We start from the raw sequence: 23,309 nt of genomic DNA, 5'->3' as shown, positions 1-23,309 counted from the left end.
GAGAGAGAGAGGGAGGGGGAGAGAGGGGGAGAGAGAGGGGGGAGGGAGGGAGGGAGGGAGGGAGGGAGGGAAAGGGAGAGAGGGGGAGGGAAAGGGAGAGAGGGAGGGAGGCGGGGAAAAAAGTGTGGAGGCGCTGCTTTGTGGCGTGGTTGTCGTGAGAGGTTTGCGTCTTAGCCGTAAAGCACGGAGCGTCGCTGTTGGGAGCGAGGGAAGTTTGAAGTGAAGCGGCGGTTTGTGCGGGTGGCCCAGCGGTATGGCGGGCGACCGCGCCATCCCCGGCGAGCTCAGCCTCATGGATAAGGGCGTTAGGAGGTGAGGAGCTTGCCGGAAGGGCAGACGGGGCAGGTGCTCTACTGCAGCCGGCGCGGGGAGCTGGGCCCTTGGGGTGAGGGGAGGCCGCGGCCGTGGCGGGGGGCTGGGCCCTTGGGGTGAGGGGAGGCCGCGGCCGTGGCGAGGGGCTGTGGGGGGCGCTGGGCAGAGCGGCCTGGGAGTGAAGCTGCCCGGCTGACAGCAGGTGCCTTTCCTTCGCAGCTTGCTGGAGGTCTCCCTGAGCTCGGACCTGCACACGCTCAACCTGCACTGGAACCGCATCGCCAGAATCGAAGGGCTCGGCCACCTCCGGAATCTGCAGCATTTGGATCTGTCATCAAACCAAATCCGCCGGATCGAAGGGCTAAGTTCCCTGGCTAATCTGCGCACCCTAAGCTTATCCTGTAACCTGCTCACGAAAGTGGAGGGTCTGCAATATTTATTTCTGTCCATTTAGCAACTCATGAAGTTTTTCTAAGAGTTGTGTTAAACCTTGCTTCTGGAAAGTATGCGTATAATTAAGGTCATACAAAGTTAGTGTGAACTACTAACCATATTATTATGTAAATTTTTAAAAGAGTATGTAGTCTCTGTAAGCTTTATCGTAGCCAAATGCCTTAATTTAGAAGGAAAATCTGATTTTTATATTATGATTATAATTTGTTGTCATAATTTGTACTTATGATTTTTAAAGGGTTACTTTGCAAGTTTTGATTTGATGAAAGCAGAGCATTCTTCTGAAAATCTTACTGTTCCTTTTTTTGCTCATTTTGTTTAGGACTGGAAAAACTCTTTAATTTGACTATACTGAATTTGTCATATAATCGCATACATGATCTCTCTGGTAAGTGACTTTGGCATGTGCAGTGCAATAAAAAGCATTTGCCTCAATTTAATTTTTAAAAACTTGACTAAGTGTATTTTTAGAGGTTTCTAATAGTTCAGACAATTGAATGAGTAATGCTACTAAAGGTGGCAATTGCTGCTACTCTCAGTTTTCAGGTTTCTAATATCAAGGGTTGTTCTGAACTGGAATTTATTCTCCCATATTTGGCAAGGCCGAGCTTGTTCGCAAAGTAGTACAGTAAACATTTCAAATTTATTTCCAAAGTGAAAAATGCAATAGTCTTGGAAGATATTTCCAAAAGATTCATATCTTTCCTTTTTATAGGACAAAAATGCAACTTTGGATACGATATAGAAGTTCTCTTCTAAATCTGTTTGTTGAAATGGTCAATTGTTGCTTCTAACTAAGATTTTGAAGCTACAGAATCAAGGGAGTTTGTAATAGAAAGTTAAAAAGAACATTGGTAACAATTTTATTAATGAACTGAGTAATAAAAAGGAACTTCAAGCAAAACATTTATTTTTACATGCTTCTTAACAGTTAGAAACTAACCTCTTTCTTTAAAGTTAGCTCTCATAACTAGTTGAAGTGTTGTACTGTGTGGTAGTGAGTGTACCATAGCTAATTAATAGATGTAGGCAAGGATATGGAGCAAAAGTTGCTACATCATTTCCAGTTATGATGTGTTATTTACTGAATATTTTTCAACAAGATACCATTTGTTCTAAACCCTACAGTCTAGAATCATAGCAGAAATCATTATTTTGTGGTTTTTCTCAAATTTTCAGGATTTCAGTGCCTTCATGGAGCCAGTTATAAGATTAGCCATATTGACCTTCACAGCAACTGTGTAAACAATATTGATCACTTACTTCAGTGCACAAAGGGGCTGCGCTGTTTGACGAATCTGACACTGGAAAAAAATGGAAAAGCCAATCCAGTTTGTCACACAGCAGGTATGGATCTCATGTCAGGTAGATACTTGTGCTCATTAGGTCAGTGATTTCCCTTAAGCTGTGAGCCAGGTTCTGAAGCTTGCAAATTCATTCATAAACTGGCCAGCCTGCAGAAATCTAAATTCTGTCAAAATTAATTTGTTTTCTGTAAAAAAATGTTTGTTTTTTTTTCCCCTGGCACATATTCTCAAAATTGTAACTTGTTGTATGCTTTGATAAGGCTCAACTTTTTACATATTATTTTAGGTTAAGGCGGGAGATAGACAAAGAGTGATGGGAAGAGAAAGTATTGCAGAAATAGGAGGAAAGGAGTAGTAATATTATAAGGTGGGTGGGTGGAGAATTTGAAGAAAGTACATAGAGATATTGAACTATATAAAATGAGGGCAGGCATGGGAAGTAGATGGTCTTCTACTGACAGAGACACAAGAGGAAGATAAGTAATAAGCACTATTAGCCTTTCCTCCTTTTCCTTCAGCTTCAGTAAGCAGTGACAGACTCTAAGATGCTCTACAGTAATTGGCACTTTCATCAAAATAGTAGGCAGGGGTTTCACTAGGCAGCATGGAGACAAGCTGGAGGAATGCGTGTGGATACATTACCTTCAGTTGGCGTTGCCTAGAGCTTCTGGTTTGGGGGTAGGTTTTTCGTGCAGTTTAAATGTTACACTCTGTGTTAAAACAAGTTAAATTGTAGCATCCTGTTTTGGTACAGGTTTTGTTTGTTTTCTTCATTTGTGTATAAGAGAGGGAAAAATCCCCTACAGGAAGGTAGAAGTAGAGGATTGATACTTTTGGGACAGCTGAAAGATAATTTCATTACAAAGAGTAGAACAGTAGGAATTACAATAATACAAAATAGCAACCATATCATGAGCATGTAACTGATATAGGTGTAATATGTGTACAGTTCTTAGAAAGAAACCTCAGAGATAATTGAGGGAAGCTAAATAAGGTCTTGGGTAATGTTTTCAAAAGCACTCATGAACAAGTTTTACAAATGCATTCAGGCACCACGGAAGCAGTAACAGGACTATTAAAGTTATCTGGATAACTTAGAAAATTCCACTAGTTTTCTTCTGTAAGTGTTTACATACCTCTTCATATCTACCTCTTTGGTGGGACTTACTTTCGAAACTGCAATGTTCAGAAGCCCAAATTCTATTTAATAATAAAAAAAAAAATTAACTTCAATGCCTTACAGTTTCATAACGCCTTATTTCATTCACTGAAAAAGGATGAAGTTATCTGAGCCCTTTCAGAACTTGCCTTTCCACTACGTTTGTCTGTCCTTGCACTTGATACAGCTGTTGTGGTGCAGTAGGCCAATATTAAAAGGTTGTCTGTGCAACTGCAGTGTGCTGATGGTGGTGGGGAAATCCCTGTGTAGACCAGGACTAGGCAGGCAGCTTCCCAGTTAATTCATTTTGTAATGTTGTCTGTTGAAAGCCTTATGGGTGGGGAAAGGTGAGACGCTTGTAGATAACTTGCTACTTTTCTTCTTCTATTAAAAATGCAATTAATAATTTAAGATGACAGGGTACCTAAAATACACTAGACATCTCCTTCGGAGATTAACTTCAATTTAAATGTGGTCTTTTCTTCTAGGTTATAGAGAAACTGTTCTTCAGACACTGCCCCAGCTAACAGCTCTAGATGGAAGAAATATCTCTGGTGAACCAGTGGACCCGACAGAAGAAAACTGTTCAGATTTGCAGTCTTTAGAAGACATTTTGGGCTGTTTGGTTTCATCTGGGTGCTCCTCATCCAGAGATCAGGTGCCATAGTTTGTGTGTACTGATTTTCAAATTGATACATTTTATTTTTATACTGCATGCAACTCATTAATGTTAGAAGGGTTGTCTTTCCTTTTGATAGAACTATGTTACCTTACCGGTGGTGACACCGCATATCGACCAGGCGTTAGCTCATTTTCGTCAACGTACAAGAATACCAGTACAAAGTGCCATCAGCTCCTCTACAGACCTTGTCTCATCTTCAGAAACAGAGAAGGCTGAACTTGATAAAATATACAGTGAGATGAGGATTAAAAAAATAGAAGATCAAATTTCACAGATACTGCAAAAGGTGATTTTTTTTCTGTAATTGCACAGAAAGTTTTGTTTGTAAAATGAGGTGTACCTTTTGGTAATGCAAAAGCTTGCTGGGATAGACCGGAGCATTTCTACTGGTATGTATGTGCTGACTTTGTGCTAATGTCTTCTTAATAATTTTGAGAAACTGGGAATAAATTAAAAACAAGTCTTTAAGACTGAAGATTGCACTTTGAATCACGAAAACTTTCATACTGAATAAAAACTATAGTGTATGGGACTAGGAGAACTGTCTGATCATATTATATTAGAAAATTGTTTTCTGGTTTTTTACTCTGAAGCCATCAATATAGTAACTGAGCCAGAGTAAAATATGAAAGGCAGCAAAATACCTGGATTATAGAGTTGGTGAAAATTAATTTTGCTAATAGGTCAAGTTGGTCCGATATGTTTGTCAGGTATTTTTTTGTAACAGTTTGTGGTGTACCTTGCATGTTTGCAAGGCTTTTTTGGTTTTAAGTGCTGTATTTGTTTTACATTTTGCACCAAGCTTCTATGCTTAAGGATTTACCAAACTTCAGGTGTTTCAAAAAGATACAACTATATGTTCTCAAGCATGCTGTTCTGTTGGGTTTATTTTATTTTTAAAACAACAAAATGTTTTAGCAAGGAGAGAAGGGCTTGTTTGGAAGCAATTATTTGCTTTTCTATAAAAATTATTTTGTGTGAACTTTTTAAAAATAGCACCTGAATAGTGTTAGAAACAAGCCAATTAGCAATTGTAAAATGTATAGATAAAACTTTGATCTGTTCTTAGGTATCTGATACCTCAAGAAGGGAAGCTCATCCAAATGTTCTCAAAGCTAAGAGAGACACAGATCCAACTTCTGAGAGCGAAAATGAGAGTGCGAAAGAGAACAACAGAAAGGTTGTGAAAAGAAGCAAGATCCCTACTTACCATAGAACTACCTTATCTACTAGATGTCATGCGAATCATCCTAAGAACAAGATAACTGACAGGTATCCCAGTGTTTGCCGTGTAAAGCCAAAATGAATTAAGCTGAATATTGTCAGAGTGAACATAGTTTGACTTGAAACATTTTGCTGAAAGTGGTAGGTTGTGTAAATTAGCTCTGTAATAATGCTCTAAAAATTATTAGCTCCTGAGGCTTCACTCAGTCATTTCCCTATATGAGCATTTTCTGTCTCTAGATGAAAAAGAAATTGAACTGAAGTTTCCAAAACAAACACTTTCAGAATTCTAACAGCTTGTATTTTCGTCTTTGTTTTAAATTGTGGTTACAGAAGAATTCTCCACAGACAGAAGAATTGAGTCATTAAAAAATAAATATCAAAGATCCATGGTGTCAGAATGATGGTGAAGAATACAACTGTTCATATTTTGTGATGAAACTGAGGATGCCATAGTAATTTGTTTGATTTATATAGTAAATATCAGAAGTGATGAATAGAAGATGATGTAAGTTGGAATACATTAGTTTAGTCAGCCACTGCAGCTCTACAGCTATTCTGCATCTCTAAGATTGTTTCATATCTATGTGATCGTAAGATGTTTTTCAGATAGCATCTACTAATACTACATATTTTTTTTAACAGCTTAAGATTTGAATTTAGCTGTTTGTTTTATGATCTGCTTGCAAATTATTTTCTGCGTGGTTTTGAACTCTGTACAATTCAGCTTCTACACAGAACTGTAAAATTTTGTCCTGTAAAAGTGTCTGAGTCCCCTGTTACTGTTTAAACTTTGCATATTCTTAAATATACCTTGATGTCCTGCTATTATAGGGAAGAGAAGAAGAGTTCCTCAAAGTGTCCACGCTCCAGTCAGAGAGACTCTCATCTCAATTCATCATCAGATGCTCAAGACTTGGAAGTAGTGGGAAGAAAAGCTGAAATATTAACTGGAAGACAGAGCAATATAGAAAAAGTAGAAGAAATTAATTCAAATGCCACAGAGAAATCAACATACCGAGTATGTTTTGCATCATTTCAAGTTAAATATGAGTATGTCTTCACCTGAAGCCAAGCATATGTCTTCTGGTGAAGCTTTAAAATTGGAGGTGACCAAAATAATTGCATGTAGATAGTATCAAAAAATAGTGGAGTTCTTTTAGTGTCAGCTGGAAGATAATTTATTTTATGTCACTTTTATGGGGTTTTTGGCCTGGTCACTTGCACTTTCCTCTGTCATCCATGAAATCCAGACAGACAAAAAATCTTGTTCTACAATTATTTGTCATTTTTGGCTACATTTAAATGTTTTCTAGTAAGTTGATGCTTACCACATTCTTGCTAAGGCGCTGATTCAAGAACTGGATCAGGAGAAAGAAAGGAGGTGGAAAGCAGAGCAAGCAGAGAAGAAATTAATAGAGCATGTCAGAGAGCTACAGAAACATGCAAAAGAAGAAAAGAATATTCAGAGTATGGCTGTATACACTACAGACAGGTAGGGAAACAGTGCTGTAGTATAAGAGTTTGTTTTGGTTTGTTTTTATTTCAAGAAATTCAATTTATAGGCTTAAGAAATGAGAACAGCTTTAAACAATATACTTGGGAAATAATGCATCAAGAGGTAGTGCTAGAATTTCTCTTGGTATTACCTCATGAAATTCCTTTCTGCAGCTTTCTTTCTGTTCTTGTCTCAAAACAGTATCAGTATGTCACTTACCTCCATTTCGAGCCATTACTTTCCAAGCAATCTGTATCATAATTGTACTTTCTCTTTCAGCTCAAGCTCTAGTAGCTGTCTCATATCATACTTTCAGCTTGCAATTCCCAATCTTCCTTTCCACCTATACATACAGCATTCTTTTTTTCCTGCGCAGTGCACTTGAACAAAGATGTTTATGGCAGGCCAGAGTTGGCCAACAAGGCAATATGTTGTGCAGGTCAGGCCTAGCTTATCTTCCTATAGACTGCTATCATCATCCTTGTAAGTTCTGAGCAGCATCCTTTTTTTTCAAAAGTTCTCCCTTCTAACAAAGCATTATTTGTTGTCAGCTGTGATTGGAGATGTCTGCTCTATTTGTCTTTTTCCTAACTGTATTTTATTTATCAAAGACACATTTTCTTTCTTGTAAGGAAGAAACAAGCCAAGTGCTTCCTGAGTTACCATCCATGACTGACTGTGATTATTTCCTCTTTATTTCTTTTAGTTTTAGGTTCACTTCCTACCTTTATTTGTTACCACCCTGGATAAGAGGCTTATTATGTTACTTTTCTTTTGAGATAGATCTTATATCAAAAATTATTAGAATATTTAGGGATATTTCAAAGTTTTCTGAAGAAAATTATTAAATTACAAATTGATACTATATGTTTGACTTCTGTATAAAGCAAAATAATACTGGAATGTCATTTCCTTAAAGACCTACCTATGAGGTTGTCCCCAGCTTAGTTTCTTTTAAAATGAAGCTCCATATAGTAATGCTACACATGACTTCAGTAATATTTTACATATTTTAAAACAGTTTTACATGACAGTGCTGTAAATAGTAAAACTCAGCAAAGAACAAGATACGGTGCTACATCACTTACTAATATCTTTTTTTCAATGTATTTGGCATCAAACTAAATACTAAAATGTTTATAATACAACTTTATTGCATTTATTCTCAGGTTAAAGGAATTGATATTGAAAGAGAGAGATGTTAAAGCACGACTGCAAGCAGATGTCCAACAGTTGAAAGGTGAAACTGAAAGACTTACTAATGAGTTAAATCAGGCGAGAAATAAAGAAGCAGAACATCAGAAGGCCATGCAAGCTTTAGAAGAAACACTATCCAAGATGGAGACACAGAGATTGCAGCAACGAACAATAGAGGTAAATATTTTTCATTAGTAAATAATACAGTGGCAACAAGATGGTTACTATAGTCCTAGATATTAAGAAACACTAGATTTTATAAGCCTTAAGTCTGAGTTTTCCACAATAAAAGCTGGGGCTTTTTTCCTACATAGTAGTAGTTAATAACAAGTATCCATTTTAATTGTCAGTTAATGTCTTTTACAAATAGAAGTATGTCATGTGATGTGGTCTTAAGATAAAGGAGAACAAGTCCTATGTACTTAACACTGAGAGCTGATATTTTATGAAAATGCATAGTACCAAAGGCAAGGTTTTTAAAATGTTGCTGAAATCAGTAAAGATCTTACTAGTGGGACGGAAATCCGGTGGTTCTGTTTGTTTTGCTGATGTAAAGAATTAGATGCTTTTAATTGCAACCAGAACAAAACAGTAATTGCTGAGAACTTATTTTAAAGATTCTGGTTGTTTGGGGGCTTTTCTTGTGTTTGCTTGGGATTTTTTTGTTTTGTTTTTACAGCTGGAGACGATAATTATGCTTTTGTTGTCAGAAGCACTTTGTTCAGTATACGAATACATAAGATCAAGATGCTGGACCAGATACTGCCACTATTTCTGACTGAATAATTAATTGGTGAATTTTCAGTGGCCAAATGCTGCGTCCTCCAATATCTATTCCTCTTGTTTGATGATATTCCTATATCAGCCCATTCCTGTGTCACTGAACACATCCACTTACAGAAATTGAATCCTAACATATCCATCCTGAAAAGTCTGAACTGCTAGTATGGTTCTCTAGGACGTGTTGGCGCTCAGGTACCCTCAAAGGAAACAGAATCAGGGAGTGTGCTGACAGCAAAACTGCAAGTGCCATTCAAGTTACGGATTAGCTACCATCCACTTTAGGTTCCTGTTCAGGCATCTGAGTGGCTCTTCCATTTTCTTCCTTACTTGTAAATACCCTGGAGCTGTTATGGATCTAGAAGTGACCTTCAGTTTAGATCAGGTATCTGCTTATTACTTTGAAAAGTACTAAATTTAGTGATTCAGAGAAGAGGAGAGTGGTTGGGTTTTTTGTTTTTTTTTCTTTTCCATAGGAAAAGAATGGAAATACCCTATTGCTGTATGAGGTTTTTATTTTTCCTTGAATGAGTTTGTAGAAATAAGTCATCTCTTTTGATAGTAGTAGCATCATTTTTATTAACTGCAAAACTGTATTAAGGGAAGGTCTTTGTTCCTGTCATTAAGATCCTGTAGCAAATACTCTTTAATAATTATGTTTCAAAGAATAATCATGATGCTCTAGAAACTAAATTCTTTTTTTGAATGTTCAGATTTAATATACCTTTGGCCTATTTTATCAACTCTAAGATTAACAAATTCAAGAATATTTTATAGAGCTTTCTCATAGTGCACATTGGCAGTTAGTTTCAGTGGTAAATTATGGTTACTCTAGATACTCACTGTTTAAGGATTTCGGTCACCATTACTAGATTACTTTAAAGGATTCAAGATAAATAAGTTACTGTGCATCTAAATGTGTACCCTGTTTTCTGGCAGTCTTTAAGTTTGCATGTGTTCTCACTTGAAATTTTTGTTTTTAAGTGCTTCAATTTAGGGGAGAATCGCTTCACTTCATCCACAAAACAACAGAAATACAGTGGGCTGCGTCTAAATGTTACTCATGAAGAGGCTTAACATGTAGAACATGAGAACTTAGCTTCATACTCAAGCATCACAACAATTTTTATACAACTGAAGTTACTGTATGAACTTTAGGTACCTCTGGCATTCTGAAGCTGGAACTCATAACATGCAGCAGTACTTACGTATCTTAAGGGACATTGCAGGAGATGATAAACATTGGAAAAAATGTTTTATTTCTCAGTGCAGGACATTCCATACAGCTGTTCCTTAATTTTTTATTTTTCATTTTGATTGATCGTTCAAAAATCAAGTTGAGAGTACAGTTGTGAGGGAATTCTGAAAGAAAACAGATTTGGGATTTTTTTTTTTAATGGTTTTTTTTGTTTTGTGGGGGTTGGGGGTTTTTTGTTTGTTTTCTTGTGAGAGTTGGAAAGTAAACTGGGTTTTCTTTGCATTCTAGCTCTGCCATTAGATAACTGATGCTTAGAGTAAACTTGAGTAGTCCATTAACCATTCACAGATTTGATACTCTGGAAAGCAAAGAGATTAGAATTGAGTAAGTACAGAATGTGGACACCCCTTGCTTTGCTTGGGAGGACAGGTTGACAAGATAGTTAAGTTGTTACTGCTTACTGCTTGAGCACAAAAGGATTGAGACAAATGCTACGAGTAATGATTAGGAGTAAGAATATCTCCATTAACATCACCTCTGCTGTTTCTGTTGCATGTTCTAACTTGCAGCCTTCTGAAGTGTCTTGATTCTGAATTACCATTTCATGAGTAATTAAAACCTTTTTTATAACTTTTTTCACATCTTTTTTTTTCCTACTTGTTGAGTCAGAAAAGACAGCTTTGTATGTAAAAGGCTTAAGATTATAAAATGGAATTATTCATAAAAGCTTGCATCAAATGGAAAAAGTGGAGTATGCCACCTGGTGTTTATACTGATTCTCCATTTTTTTTTTTTAATAAAATCATTAGAAAGCAGTACTGTTCAGCAACTTTAAACTGTAAAACTCAGAAAGATACAGATTTTTGTAACTGGAGTGTTAAAAAAAAAAAGTTATATTGAATACATCTACAAATGTTTTGCTTGAAACTAATACAAGTATTGCAATACAAGAATTTGTAATTGAGGAAATCGTTCTGCCAATACACTTGTTCTACTTCTGCAGGACACTTTCAAGTTCTTTATAAATTAAGTAAATGTCCTTGGCTCTTTGTGAAAGTTGCTTTTTTTGTGTTGTAGTAAGCTAAGCTAAGACTTAATTTTAAACATCTTGTCTTAAATTTCTGCAAGTGTAACAAAATATATTAAGTAAAAAAACCCCAAACAAACAAAACAAAAACAAAAAAACCCCCTTCCTTTGTCTTGGGCTAGGTAACATAATAAAATTCCATAAAATTTTGTGAAAAATACTGACAGTTGCGGAGCATGCTGTAAACATAATGGCCCAGATAGACATGTATAAAACTTTAATAAAGCACCTGTTCCTTTATATTCTAGTATAAGACATAAAGAATAGATTACAGTTTTAAGAAAATCTTGTTCCTCTCTTTATGAATTCTACACAGATGAAACAGGTGCAAGAAGCAGAGCTTAAAGCATCAGCAAATGAAAGAGAAGTACAGTTACTTCGAATATCCTTTCGACAACAGAAGGAGAAGGTAAAACAACTACATGAACTTCTTATATTAAGAGAGCAAGAGCAAAGGTATGGGGTCTTCTATTTGCTTTTCACAAGTTAATAGAGATGCTAGTGTTGCAAATGTGTTTTGTTTAACTGTGTTCTGCAGAGTGGGTGTGGTTTTGTTTCTTTTTTCTTTTAAATGGGAGAGATGGTCTTTGTAAAAATGTAGCTGTCTTCCCACCTATCTTCTTGTTCATTTAAGAATATCTTCCTATCTTGTAGATTCCTGACTTGTAAGTCCCTGTAGGCAACTGTGTTCTTCCTGCCTTTCATTTGATAGGTTTTTGTCTTATTATATGGCTGAACTTTTTATTTTAAATACTTGATCTTTAATCCAGGAAATAATCAGATAAAATCACATTCAAATTATAGTCTGAAGATCTGCATATACACAATAACAAAGTGTTCCAAAAAAAGTCAGCTTCTACAGTATCTTGCTTTAGGGTAGGGTGGCTGGTTTGCCTGGCTGTTTTCCTCTTTCCTCTAAAAATTTCTTTTTTTTTGAGAATACTTGAATATAAGTTCTATACTGTTTAGCTAATACAATCAAATATGTGTACAAACTAAAGCAACGAGTGGTGCATGGTATGCTTGTATGTGAGGGAGGTTATTGATAAAATAAGCGGGTTACACTTACTAAATTTTACAAGGATAAATGTATTCAGATAGCAAGATAACTGCAGGTTTAGATGGGAAGAATCTGATAGCTGTGTTCTGAGAACTTCCAATTATTATCTCATAAATCTCCAAAAGATGTAATGTGAAGGACAGTGGATGTGTTTTGTGTTTGTGCTTTAAAGCAGATGAACAGTATAGTCTTAAAGTACAGGGTGCTTTTGCTTCAACATTCTCCTATAGGGATGCTTCCAGACAGGAAGGAGGCTTATCCTGGAACCCTTTAGGTCCCCATTGCTGCTGCTTTTCAGGTTTTGGATCTTGAGCGAGAAGCAACAGTTGTGTGAGGGTGAATAGAATGACTGCAAAACAGGGTATCTGGCCATACAGTGCTTTTGCCCGATTCCAATGTCTCTTCCAGATCTTTGTTAACAGCAAAGCAAACAAATGCTAGCTAACAGCAAAAGAGCAATTGAATAATTTCTACAGGAGTTTGAATTAAAAAGTAAGGTTATTCCTTGGGTGTTTTAACATTGGTCAACACACTTTTCCTCATCCTGGGGCCATTGTCGTAGAATACTGAAATCTGTCCATGAAACTAAGGAATTTATCCCATTTATTATGTAATTTATTATCCTTTTTAAGAAATATGAAGGAAATGAATTGAAACAGCATTGTGAGATACTGCAGTTCTTGTTTCAAGTATATGTTTGATAACTTCAGGAAAGAACTTGAAACCCGAGTTGCTTTAAATGGACCTGAATTTCAAGATGCTTTGTCAAAAGAAGTAGCTAAAGAGGAGCAGAGGCATGAACAGCGTGTTAAAGAACTTCAGGAAAAAATTAATAAGTTAAACCAGAAGTACAAAGAGTTAGAAGATGAATTTCGTTTAGCTTTAACTATTGAAGCAAAAAGGTTTAAAGAGGTAAGACTAATAGAACATTTAATCTCAAACTAGGTGGAGTTGTAGTTCTCTTAAATGTGTTTTGTTTTGGGGGGTTGTTTTGTTTTGGGGGGTTTTTTTGTTTTTTGATCCTTAAGGTCTTTGCTCCAAGGGTTCATCTAAAAATACTGGTAGTAAGCTTTGAAATGTCAGTGATTAGAACATAGACACCAAATGCCAATTCAGCAGTCAAAAAGCCAGCATTTTTGTTCATAAGTAAAAGTTAATCAAAAGAAATGAGAAAAACTTCTATCTGGTGGTATTAATTTCTTCTATTAGAAGGTCAATATTTTTTAAAATATATTCAACTATTGTAAAAGCTCTTGTGCTGTTTTGATAAGGTTATGGTTACATATGTACTAGTGTATGTAATAATAACGTTCCCTATTGTTTAACTTTTCAAAATTGAATTTTGGATATGCATTTTGAAATTCAAATTCAAAACTTGCTTACTAAATTCCTTAAGTAACCTATTTCTATGGCTAGTGTTCACATTATTTTGTATGTTAAGTGAAACAAAATTTTAAATGATTCACCTTCACTTAAACTTGGTTTTCTTCATTTTAAATCAGTTGGATACATGGGAGAAGAGGGGAAAGAAAAGAGTGGTTTTTCACCCTTCAAATCTTTCTCTTGCAAGGAAAAAAAAACAGAATTATTTTTAAGTTCTTTCCAGATTTTAATGTTAATCTTAACAATGAGATTAAGTCAAGACATTGTGTTCATTTCCCAAGCTACAGTTTTTCTGCTCTGCTTCCCATCCACCCATGAATTTTTTTTTCCAGTTTTGTTTTTTGGTTCTGTGTTGTTTGGGGGTTTTTTTGTTGTTTTTTACAAATTTGTAGCTGAGCAGAATCAGTTTTTTGAGTTGAAGTATCACCAACAAACTGGTAGAAAACCAGTTTCAGATATTCACTAATTTCACACACTGTTGATGAACTTCTATTTCTTCCTTTATTTGCAATTCAAATGTCATTTGTGTGTATGCATACACACTTTTTCCAAATCTTAGTATTTTTCAAGTCTTATCTTATAAAACTTTAGGTAAAAGAGGGTTTTGAAAATGTTGCTGCTGATCTAGTTGAACATAAACGAGCCCTCTTTGAGTTTGAACAAAAGGAAAAAGAGATGGCAAGTCTGATCCAAGACCTGACAAGTATAGTGAAAGAACAGAAAGCAAAGATTGCAGAATTAACAAAATCAAATGAAGAAGCTACAGCAAACCTAAAGGTACTTGTTTCAAAACATTTCAACTACATATATGATTTTTTTTTTGTAATATTTTATCTATAAAAGTAACAATTCCATACAAGGTAGATTGAGTGAAAGACGCATGTTTCCTGTTGCACTAAAACCTAGTACTCCACATGAGCCTTTATTCTTGCATCTTGCATTTCTATTTCTCACAAACGCTGCTCCCCATATAGCAAAATCTAGACTCATTCATGTCTTCAGAAGTGCACTCCTTGCCTTGTGTTAGCAGTTTGTATATAATCAAGTGGTTGCTCTAAACTGAGATTTTTAAAACCTACATTAATAGCCCTGACCCTTTGTAAATTCAAAGTAATGGAATAAGGTTCTGCAGTGGTCACTGTACATGAAGTAAAAATGAAATTGAACACATAATCACATGTAGTTATTAGCAGCTTAATATCTCTGAGAGTTGCATAACGTTAGCAGTATTAGTTATTATCTACTAGTTGTCTAATTTTAATGTTAAATATCATGGGCACAGTTTCTTTATCTTACACTACTGATCACCATATGGTAACATATTATAGTACTACATTGTCCATAAATAATTCTTAAAAATCTTACGAACATAACTTTTAAACTGTTGTGTGATCCAGTCCATGTATGTATCCAGTCCATCTTTATGTTAAAACTTCTGTGTAATGTAACCCCTGCACAGCTGTTTCTAATCTCCTCCCTACATGTTGCCGTCGGGGTGTCCAAACATTGTGTTTCTATACAGAATAGGATTCTGCCAGTCAGTGATGCTGCTAAAAACAAAATTAAAAAATAGCTATATTAAACAGCTGTAATCTGTAAAACAAAAAGTAGCCTGCATAACTGAAGATAAATCTTTATCATAGGAATTGGAAGTTCATCCCAGCTTCTGTCTGTTTTCTTTTGATTTGGTTTTTAATATTTTGACTTTCTGTTTCTCTTTTTTTGACTTGTACATTTATAATTCTAAACAGGTTTTTATAATGGCATTGATAATTTAAGGTGGCTATTTAGAAATCAGCTTTACAGTTGTCTGGGATTCAAGTATGTCTATTTGAAGCACACATTTGTGTTTCGTTACTGGGTAGAGATGCAGATAGAACCCTGTATGCAAGCAGAATATTCCTCAGTTAAGTTAATTCTTAAGTAAATACTTAATACTTAAAAAGTATTACTTTCCTAGCTGCTTAGTATTGATTTGAAACTTTGAATACTTGTTTTAAAGGATCTTATTGTCTTTTTCCAATGTTCGTTCATACAGTGTCGAACTGGAGAACTTGAAACTGTGATTGAGGAGGACAAACAGAAGGCTGTTCAACTTGAACTTCTGAAAAAGGAAAATGGAAAACTTATTTCTCAGCTGACAGCCCAGGAATCTGTGATTGATGGGTTAAAAATGGAAAGAAAAATATGGGGGCAGGAGTTGGCACAACAGGGTAAAATGATATTTTTATTTTCTTTTGCAGAGAAAATGGTGGTGTTCAATGTTATACCTTTCAAATAAACACTCCAATGTAGTTGTAATCGTGACAGGGTCTCTGGATGCCTTGTGGATCTTATCCAGTTGTAAAGATGATATGCAAAAATAGATCTTCTGTAGTATGCAGGCCATTACAGGAACTATAACAGCAGATGTGGGAGTTGCGAATACAGTTTATCTATTTCCCCAAAATGTCAAAATACCATAAAGTTATACACAGAACTTTTAAATGCGGAACTAGGAAAACAAGGATTTGTACATAGTGTTAGGTAATGCTACTTGTCTATCAGATAAGTCTAATGTGAAAATTTCAGTATATATCTTAAAAAAAAAAAAAAGTGTTAAATAGTGGGTGAAAAAAAGCTTGGGCTTTTTTCATTTTCCCCTGATTCATGTGACTCAGCACCACCTTGTGGATTCTTTGAGATCTTTGAGATCTTTGAGAAAAGGGTCTGTAAGAATTACTGTTGACTTTTATCAGAGAAGTTTTCAAAGGATAAAATACAGACCTTCAGTTCTACACTTCCTCTTAAGTGTTACCTACATACAGATTAAAGCCCTACAGTGTTTCCAGTAGGCAAAATGGTCATATTTGTTTTTTAAGGTGGTTCTTACCTTCGCCTCCCCCCCTCCCCCGACATTATACATCTTGAAGTCATCTGTAAAATGAGTGCTGTAGTGTGAATATCGTGTTTTATCTAGGAGCTCATCTTGCTCAAGATCGGGGAAAACTGGAGGCAAAAGTTGAAGTTTTAACGAATGAGATTGAGATGTTAAAAAAGCAAAAGGAACAGGACAATGATACTATAAGAATTAAAAACAAAATCGTGGATGATCAGACAGAAACAATTAGGAGATTAAAAGAAGTAAGTGCCACATCTGACGATTGTGTGTTTAGCTAAAATTAAGACTTGCAGTGAAAGTTATCGTAAAGGCTGTAATGAAAGCTGGCTCTGCACTCTTAGTTTACCAACTCAGAAAGCACAATCAGGCTGTCAGTGCCAATTGATTTCACTTAGAGCAGAAGAGGGCCTTGTATTAACTTGATGTACACAGATGCTACTTTGGGTCTGTCATTGAACCATATTTATGTCAAGACTTTCTTCTCTTTGCCTTGCTTCAAGCTACTCTTGATAATGATTTTGAGAGAGGAAAAACTACGACAGCATAATTCTTCCTGTGTGTTTAAAAGAAAAGAAAAAAAAAATTTTTTAAAGTTTGCTTCAGGTTTATTTTACAATGTAAATATTTTTTCTTTATTCTTTTCTTGTAAATCAATATTTTAACAGCAGAGCTACTATGTTTTGTTCTATTAATTCCTTTCATCTCATTAAGGGATTTAAGACTTTAGCTTATTAATCAGAGCAAAGTTTTATAGCATGTCATGTCAGTCAAGGTTAGATGTGTGTCGTGGTTTAGCCCCAGCTGGCAACTAAGCACCACGCAGCCACTCGCTCACTCCCCCCTGGTGGGATAGGGGAGAGAATCCGAAGAGCAAAAGTAAGAAAACTCGAGGGTTGAGATAAAGACAGTTTAATAGGTAAAGCAAAAGCCGCGCACGCAAGCAAAAGCAAAGCAAGGAATTCATTCACTCCTTCCCATGGGCAGGCAGGTGCTCAGCCATCTCCAGGAAAGCAGGGCTCCATCACATGTAATGGTTACTTGGGAAGACAAACGCCATCACTCCTAATGTCCCCCCCTTCCTTCTTCTTCCCCAGCTTTATATACTGAGCATGACATCATATGGTATGGAATAGCCCTTTGGTCAGTCTGGATCAACTGTCCTGGCTGTGTCCCCTCCCAGCTTCTTGTGCACCTGGCAGAGCATGGGAAGCTGAAAAGTCCTTGACCAGTGCAGCAACAACTAAAACATCTCTGTATTATCAACACTGTTTTCAGCACAAATCCAAAACATAGCCCCACACCAGCCACTATAAAGAAAATTAACTCTATCTCAGCTGAAACCAGGACAATGCATTACTCATTAAACTATATAGCCACGTAACAGAATGTGAGCTCAGTGATTTGTGTATGTAGAATAAGCTGTTGTATTAGAGTTTTAAATAACTTTTTTCTTAACTTGCTTTCAATTTCAGATTTATGTTTTCATGATTTTTTTTCAATTCTGATTTCTATCCCATGAAGATTATTTAACTATTACTTTACTAAGTATTTTTCATGTAATAATATGTTTAGAAGAGTAAACTTTAGCATGTCTGTCTGCTTTATTCCAGCATAGACTAAACAGATACTCTCAAAAGGGTAACAATAAAGTTAAAATGAAGGGAGTTCAGGTGTTCTAAAATATTTATCTTCTAAAGGGCTTACAAGAAAAAGAGAAACAAATCAGAAAACAGCATGAAGAAAATCTGGGAGCTCAGAAATTTTTTCAAGTACAGTTGGATGAAAAAGCTGCTGAATTCGAAGAGCTAATGGAAAAATTAGAAAGGCAAAATGAAAGAAAAGAGGAATTAAAGCAACTGCTGGAAGAAAAAGAAGTAGAACTTGATGACATTAAGAACGCACACAGGTGATACATACAAGTGGCAATAGTTCTTTGGGATCGTAATAGCATGCAACACTGCTCTGAAGTTATTCTATGTTCAGAGAGTACTTGCTTGCTATTAAAACCCACAGAAATGTGGAAAAATGGAAGCATGAAAAACTTTTTCCCACCCTCCTAAGAAGTGGTATCTACATTCATTGTAAATATGTGCATTTTATTTTCAGTGCACTGAAAAAGAAGTGGCAAGGTAAAGGAGAACTACTAAGCCAGCTGGAGGTGCAGGTTAAACAAATGAAGGAGAGCTTTGATATCAAAGAGAAGAAGCTGATTGAAGAGAGAAATAAAAGTCTTCAAACTCAGAGGTGAACACCTTAATAGCTTATTTTGTGACTGTTCAGTTAGTATAGAGTTGCACTGTTAATAAGTATACAAAAATGTTTGATTATACAGTGAAAGAATACATAATACCTTTTTAAGTACTTGGTGAGCCCAGTTGCTGCAAACTCTGTGTGCATAGAAGTAATTCTTCCTATACAGGTGACTTACTTTGTGGAACTAGCATTCAGTTAGAGCATTCATCCTTTAAATTTCTTAGCTATGTTCCCATTTTCTTTGAAAATAATTGGAGCCTACACTCATTCCTTCCTAGTACGCCCATTCCACCATAATGCTTTTGGTTTACCTCTGTGAAGAAACTCCATGTCACGCTTACATGATAGGGACTCTTACACATCACAGTCATCACACGTGCTGGTGGAGTCATGCAGTGAAGATGCTCGTGCACATGACACACAGTCTCACAGTCTGTAGCAGGGTTTGTTTGAGCATGAGCCTGTCAACCTTCTAGCTCGTGACCGGGATGCATGGGGCAAATTGGTTGCAAATCACAGGGCAAGCCAAGCAACTGTGGCTGGCATTTGGGATTAGGAGAGAGGCCACAGTGATTCACTAATGTCGGTGCAGGATGATTAAAATACCTTGTGTGCTGTGTAGGAAATTGAGGACAGATCCTCAATAGTTGTCACAACAATACTAATAAATATTTCAGTCTGTGACAAACAGACTGTTTATAAGTTACTATAAGTTACCTGTCATTCTCTTCCCATACAAGTAGCAACAGGTTTCTAACTTTTATTATTCCTCTTGTACTGTCAATTTTTTTGAGCAGGTAATAGTAAATATGACATGATATAGAAACAAATACTCATAACCCAGAAAACAGTCAGGGACTTAGATGATGCTCCTTTATTTCATATGCTTCTGGCATTATGGAGAAGTATGGCAGACTGCTGCCTGTGATGAGCTTAGATTGTTAGTATGATTTTTACTTTATTCTTTGGCCCCTTCCTCTTATTTTTCTTCCTTCCTCCCAACTATTCTTAAGAAAAGATTAGCTAGTTAATAAGGTTGCATATTTATCTAGCAGTGATAACTACACTGTTACTGAAGGAATAAACTACTATGACTAAGGTTTTTTGCTTTACATTTTTAAATTAAACAACTTTGATTAATTACACTTTCGCTATTATTTTAAGGGAGGTCATCTGATTAATAAATGCAAGAAAATACCTTGATGGTCAAGTTTGATTTAAAAAAAAAAAAAAAAACAACAACCACCAATAAACAAAAAAAACCCAAATGAAAAACAAACAAACAAAAAATAATTACCTTAAATAGCCAATAGTACTAAGTTTTGCAATTGTTGGAAGATCAGTAGTGAAACTGAAATTTTGTCCCAAATAATTCTGTTTAGTTTCAAAATTTTGGTGTAAATTAATTGTATACTGGAATAATTTGCCTTGCTTTCTGTTGCTACATATTTTAGAATTATCGCCTAAAAGCAGAACTTGCTTAGAGTCAAGAAAATGTTTCACTACTGTGAAGGAGACACTTGTCTATTTCTGTGAGACACAGGCTTACAGGCCGTTTAAAGCATCGCATAGTTCAGTCATTGACTTCTCAGGAAGCAAAAGCATAATAAGTAGATGTTTGAAAACAGGTGGAGTTCTTATCCATGTTGACAGTAGCAAGCCCGAATCTTCGTATTCTTTGCTAGTGATTAAATGCTTCTGCTAGGAGGAATGCCAGAAGCCCTAAACACGGTGCATAAAATTAGAACACATAGTTGAGAAAACAGGACGTCTTCTGATGCTAGATATTGAAATAATTGTCTTCGTGCCTATGTTATTAAAACCTTGTCAAAGGCAGAATTGGGCAAAGCAAAATACTTTAGTTGTTTGCAGAAGTGTGATTTTTTTTTTAACCATTTTTTAGGATTGCTGTAGAAAAGCTTCATGAAATGGATGATGCTTTTAGAAAACAACTTGAGTCAATGTTGGCAGCTCATCAGGAAGAACTATTGCAGCTGGCAAATGAAAAGGAAAAACAAATTGAAGCAGCAAATGAAAAAGTAATTTTAATACTAAATGTATATGTTTATTGTATTTGCATTTTTATTCTACAGCTATAACACTGGTGCTTGGAAGTCACCTGTTTGTATCTATCTGGCTAATCTCTGGATGGAAACAGCCCTGGTTTAGTACTCAATCTTTGCACAGCAAGAAAATCTCTCGAACTGTACCATCATGAGATTCTGTATTCAAGCAAAGTAAAGTTGCATGCTATGTAGCTGTTACAAGTCAATATCTAAACATTTCCGTATCTATACAGGCAAGAATAATGATGATTATGCCACATAATCCATTTAACTCACCTATGCCAGGGTTAAGTTACTGTTCCTGTCATATACTGCATTATTCCATAGTGTGACAACTGGTGCTTTTTCTGCGTAGTAGGTATTTTGGTTTTGATACATTACTCGCTATCTCCTAGCAAATTAATACTTTTTTTAAAGCAAAATTCTACTAGTGCTCCAATGTCGAAAGTAGTGCATTGCTTATTTAAACATAAGCATCTAACTCTTGCATTGCTTATCAATGTTAAAAAATGCCAAGATTATATGGTTTTAGGTATATTAGGGAAAAGCAAGAATTCTATTTGATCTCTCTGTGCTCTTTCAGGTTTACTATGTTGAAGAAGAAATGCGGCAGCTTCTGCAGGAAACAGCAAACAATAAAAAAGCCATGGAAAATAAAATAAGACGACTTACGCATGCACTGAATGATATTCAGCAAGATCTTTGAAGATTATTAATATACATTAAAAATGTATATTACACAAACTTAAGCAAATTCATACACTACAATGCACTTTTCCTTGTTTTCTAGAGAATAAATTCTTTATGATATTTGGATGGTTCAGGAATTGGACACAAATATTTCTACAGTATTTTCATAATAAAGTTATTTTGGTTATTTTTAACTTTTGTCAAAAGGGGTCAAAACACATACATAGATGAAAAGCATCATATGAAATTAGGAATTAGCATGTTCAATAACAGAAAAGAAGGTTGGGCCTTTGCTTCTAAGGCAAGAGGTTGAAGCTTTGCTTCACTGGGGTAAAAATTCTTGTAATGAGAGATCCAAGAATTTACCTGAAAATACATTTAATCTGCCATTGTTGATGAAGAATGCATGACTCTTGCAACTTCAAGTGGCTTTTTGGCAGCATAGTTTGGTTCTCTACAGCAATAGGCTTCCTACCAGGCTTTTGCAAAACAGGAGATAATAAACGAACAGCTTCTTATGGAAGCAAATCATAAGCCTTATGTTAATATGATTGTTATATTTCTTTCCTGATGGAGACTTTACCATCTTCACTGTACTCAGGCATTTATTTCATTTGCTTGTTCTCAGAAGATCCTAAACTGTTACTGTAGTACGCTGTACTCTGAAGTGTTTAATGCTGCAGTAGTAAGTAAAACAGTAAGTAGTAAAATCAGTTATTTGTTGTTACACCAGGTGGAGCTATTTCTTCCCGCCTTGCACCTTGCAGCAGTTAAAGCAGAGTCGATAGAAGCCACTAAGCCGACTTTACCATCAGCTTGTTCAGAACCCAGGCACAAGCACACTGATACGGTATAACTGTATGTATATGCATTTTTGTACCCGGCAGCCCAGTAAAAGTACTAGTGCTAGTAAAAGGCCCTGGCCTTTGGCTAACTGCAAGGCCCATGGGGCTTGTTACCAGCTTGTTCTGAGAACTTGCTGTGTGAACCAGAGCTTGATATCAGCTGCCTCTTGTTATGAGATGCAGCTTAAGCGTGGGATGTAGCAAAGGCCTTGAAAACATGGGCACAAGTTGAAAGCAGAGGCCACGGCAGCAAAAACAACTCACTGATGGTCAGTGACCGGTCTGTGACAAAGCACAACCTTGAGAGCTGGTAACAGACTGCTTTTGCTTTAAGAAAGGAAGCAGCAGTGAAGCAAAATAAAAAAAACAGCCCAACAACTGAATAAGTCACCTGCAGTGGCCTGGGAAAACAACACCGCTGTCCTGCTTTGCGCAGTAACATTGTCCACGGGTGGAAGGCTGGGAATTGTCTAGAGATTGCACAATCTTATAAAAGGGTAAGATCCCAAATTTGTGGGAGGAGGCAGAAAGCAGACACCTGCTTCAGCTCTGGCTCCCTGCATCCAGAGTTCCTGTGCCTGGCCCCGGAGACCCCTGAGGACCAGAGCCATCAGCGCTAACAAGGAGGCATCTGCTCTGTGGTACTGTATACTCCCAGCTAAGGTGGGCTATAGCTGCTAAGGACTGACTGCTTTGAATCTGTGCTAACAGTTGATAATATGTAAAAATTAATACATAGTGGTAAGGGTTAGCAAGGTATAAGAACCAACTCTTAGCACAACTGGGTTAATGAATGTCAGTCTAGTAAATTTTGCTGTGAAGTTTAAAATCTATTGGTCTAAAATCATTGGCATCCCAGTGATCTCTTGATTCCCTGATACAAATATATCAATGTTATCTAAATGCAGAAGAAAATTACTTCTCATTCTTACCTTGTGCTCTACACACTTCTGCTGCTTCAGAAGCCACATTATGTGGGGAAATACTCACCTGGAAAGTTGTTCTATAGTATTTAAATGGGTATCACTGGCGCAGAAAGGTTGAACCACTTCAGGGTGCTTTTCTGTCATGTTTATCAAGGGTTTCCTTGGGCACTTCTTTTTTCTTTGCTTATTATTTGACCAAGCTACACTTTGGGTGAAGTAATTGAACACCTGACATGCACGGGGAAGGTAAAAGAACTTAGTCTTACCCTGATTCAATTAATTAATATCAGGTCAGAGTTTTTCATTCG

The 23,309-nt window shown here is 36.3% G+C and overlaps 1 protein-coding gene across 2 annotated transcripts; it reads left to right on the top strand.

Annotated features, from left to right (window-relative positions):
* Nucleotides 1-122: 122 nt before the first annotated feature.
* LRRCC1 (leucine rich repeat and coiled-coil centrosomal protein 1) lies at nucleotides 123-21,579 on the top strand. Of its 2 annotated transcripts, XM_072852278.1 has the most exons (19): nucleotides 123-312; nucleotides 532-737; nucleotides 1,088-1,153; nucleotides 1,945-2,112; nucleotides 3,720-3,889; nucleotides 3,990-4,199; nucleotides 4,983-5,185; nucleotides 5,972-6,158; nucleotides 6,484-6,632; nucleotides 7,805-8,009; nucleotides 11,214-11,353; nucleotides 12,668-12,869; nucleotides 13,932-14,117; nucleotides 15,379-15,553; nucleotides 16,300-16,463; nucleotides 17,919-18,127; nucleotides 18,328-18,465; nucleotides 20,378-20,513; nucleotides 21,124-21,579. In XM_072852278.1, the coding sequence occupies exons 1-19, from the start codon at nucleotides 254-256 to the stop codon at nucleotides 21,244-21,246; spliced, it is 3,096 nt and encodes a 1,031-aa protein (XP_072708379.1). In that variant the 5' UTR covers nucleotides 123-253; the 3' UTR covers nucleotides 21,247-21,579. The 2 variants fall into 2 exon arrangements, with proteins under 2 accessions (XP_072708379.1, XP_072708380.1); XM_072852279.1 differs by lacking the exons at nucleotides 123-312; nucleotides 532-737; nucleotides 1,088-1,153; ... (2 more) ...; nucleotides 3,990-4,199; nucleotides 4,983-5,185 and adding an exon at nucleotides 5,505-5,645 and having other exon boundaries at nucleotides 21,124-21,578.
* The last annotated feature ends 1,730 nt before the right edge of the window (nucleotides 21,580-23,309 follow it).

This window comes from Ciconia boyciana, chromosome 2, assembly GCF_034638445.1.
Source record: "Ciconia boyciana chromosome 2, ASM3463844v1, whole genome shotgun sequence".
Classification (NCBI taxonomy): domain Eukaryota; kingdom Metazoa; phylum Chordata; class Aves; order Ciconiiformes; family Ciconiidae; genus Ciconia; species Ciconia boyciana.
Note: the sequence above shows the minus strand (reverse complement) of the source record. Positions and strands in the feature narration are given on the sequence as shown.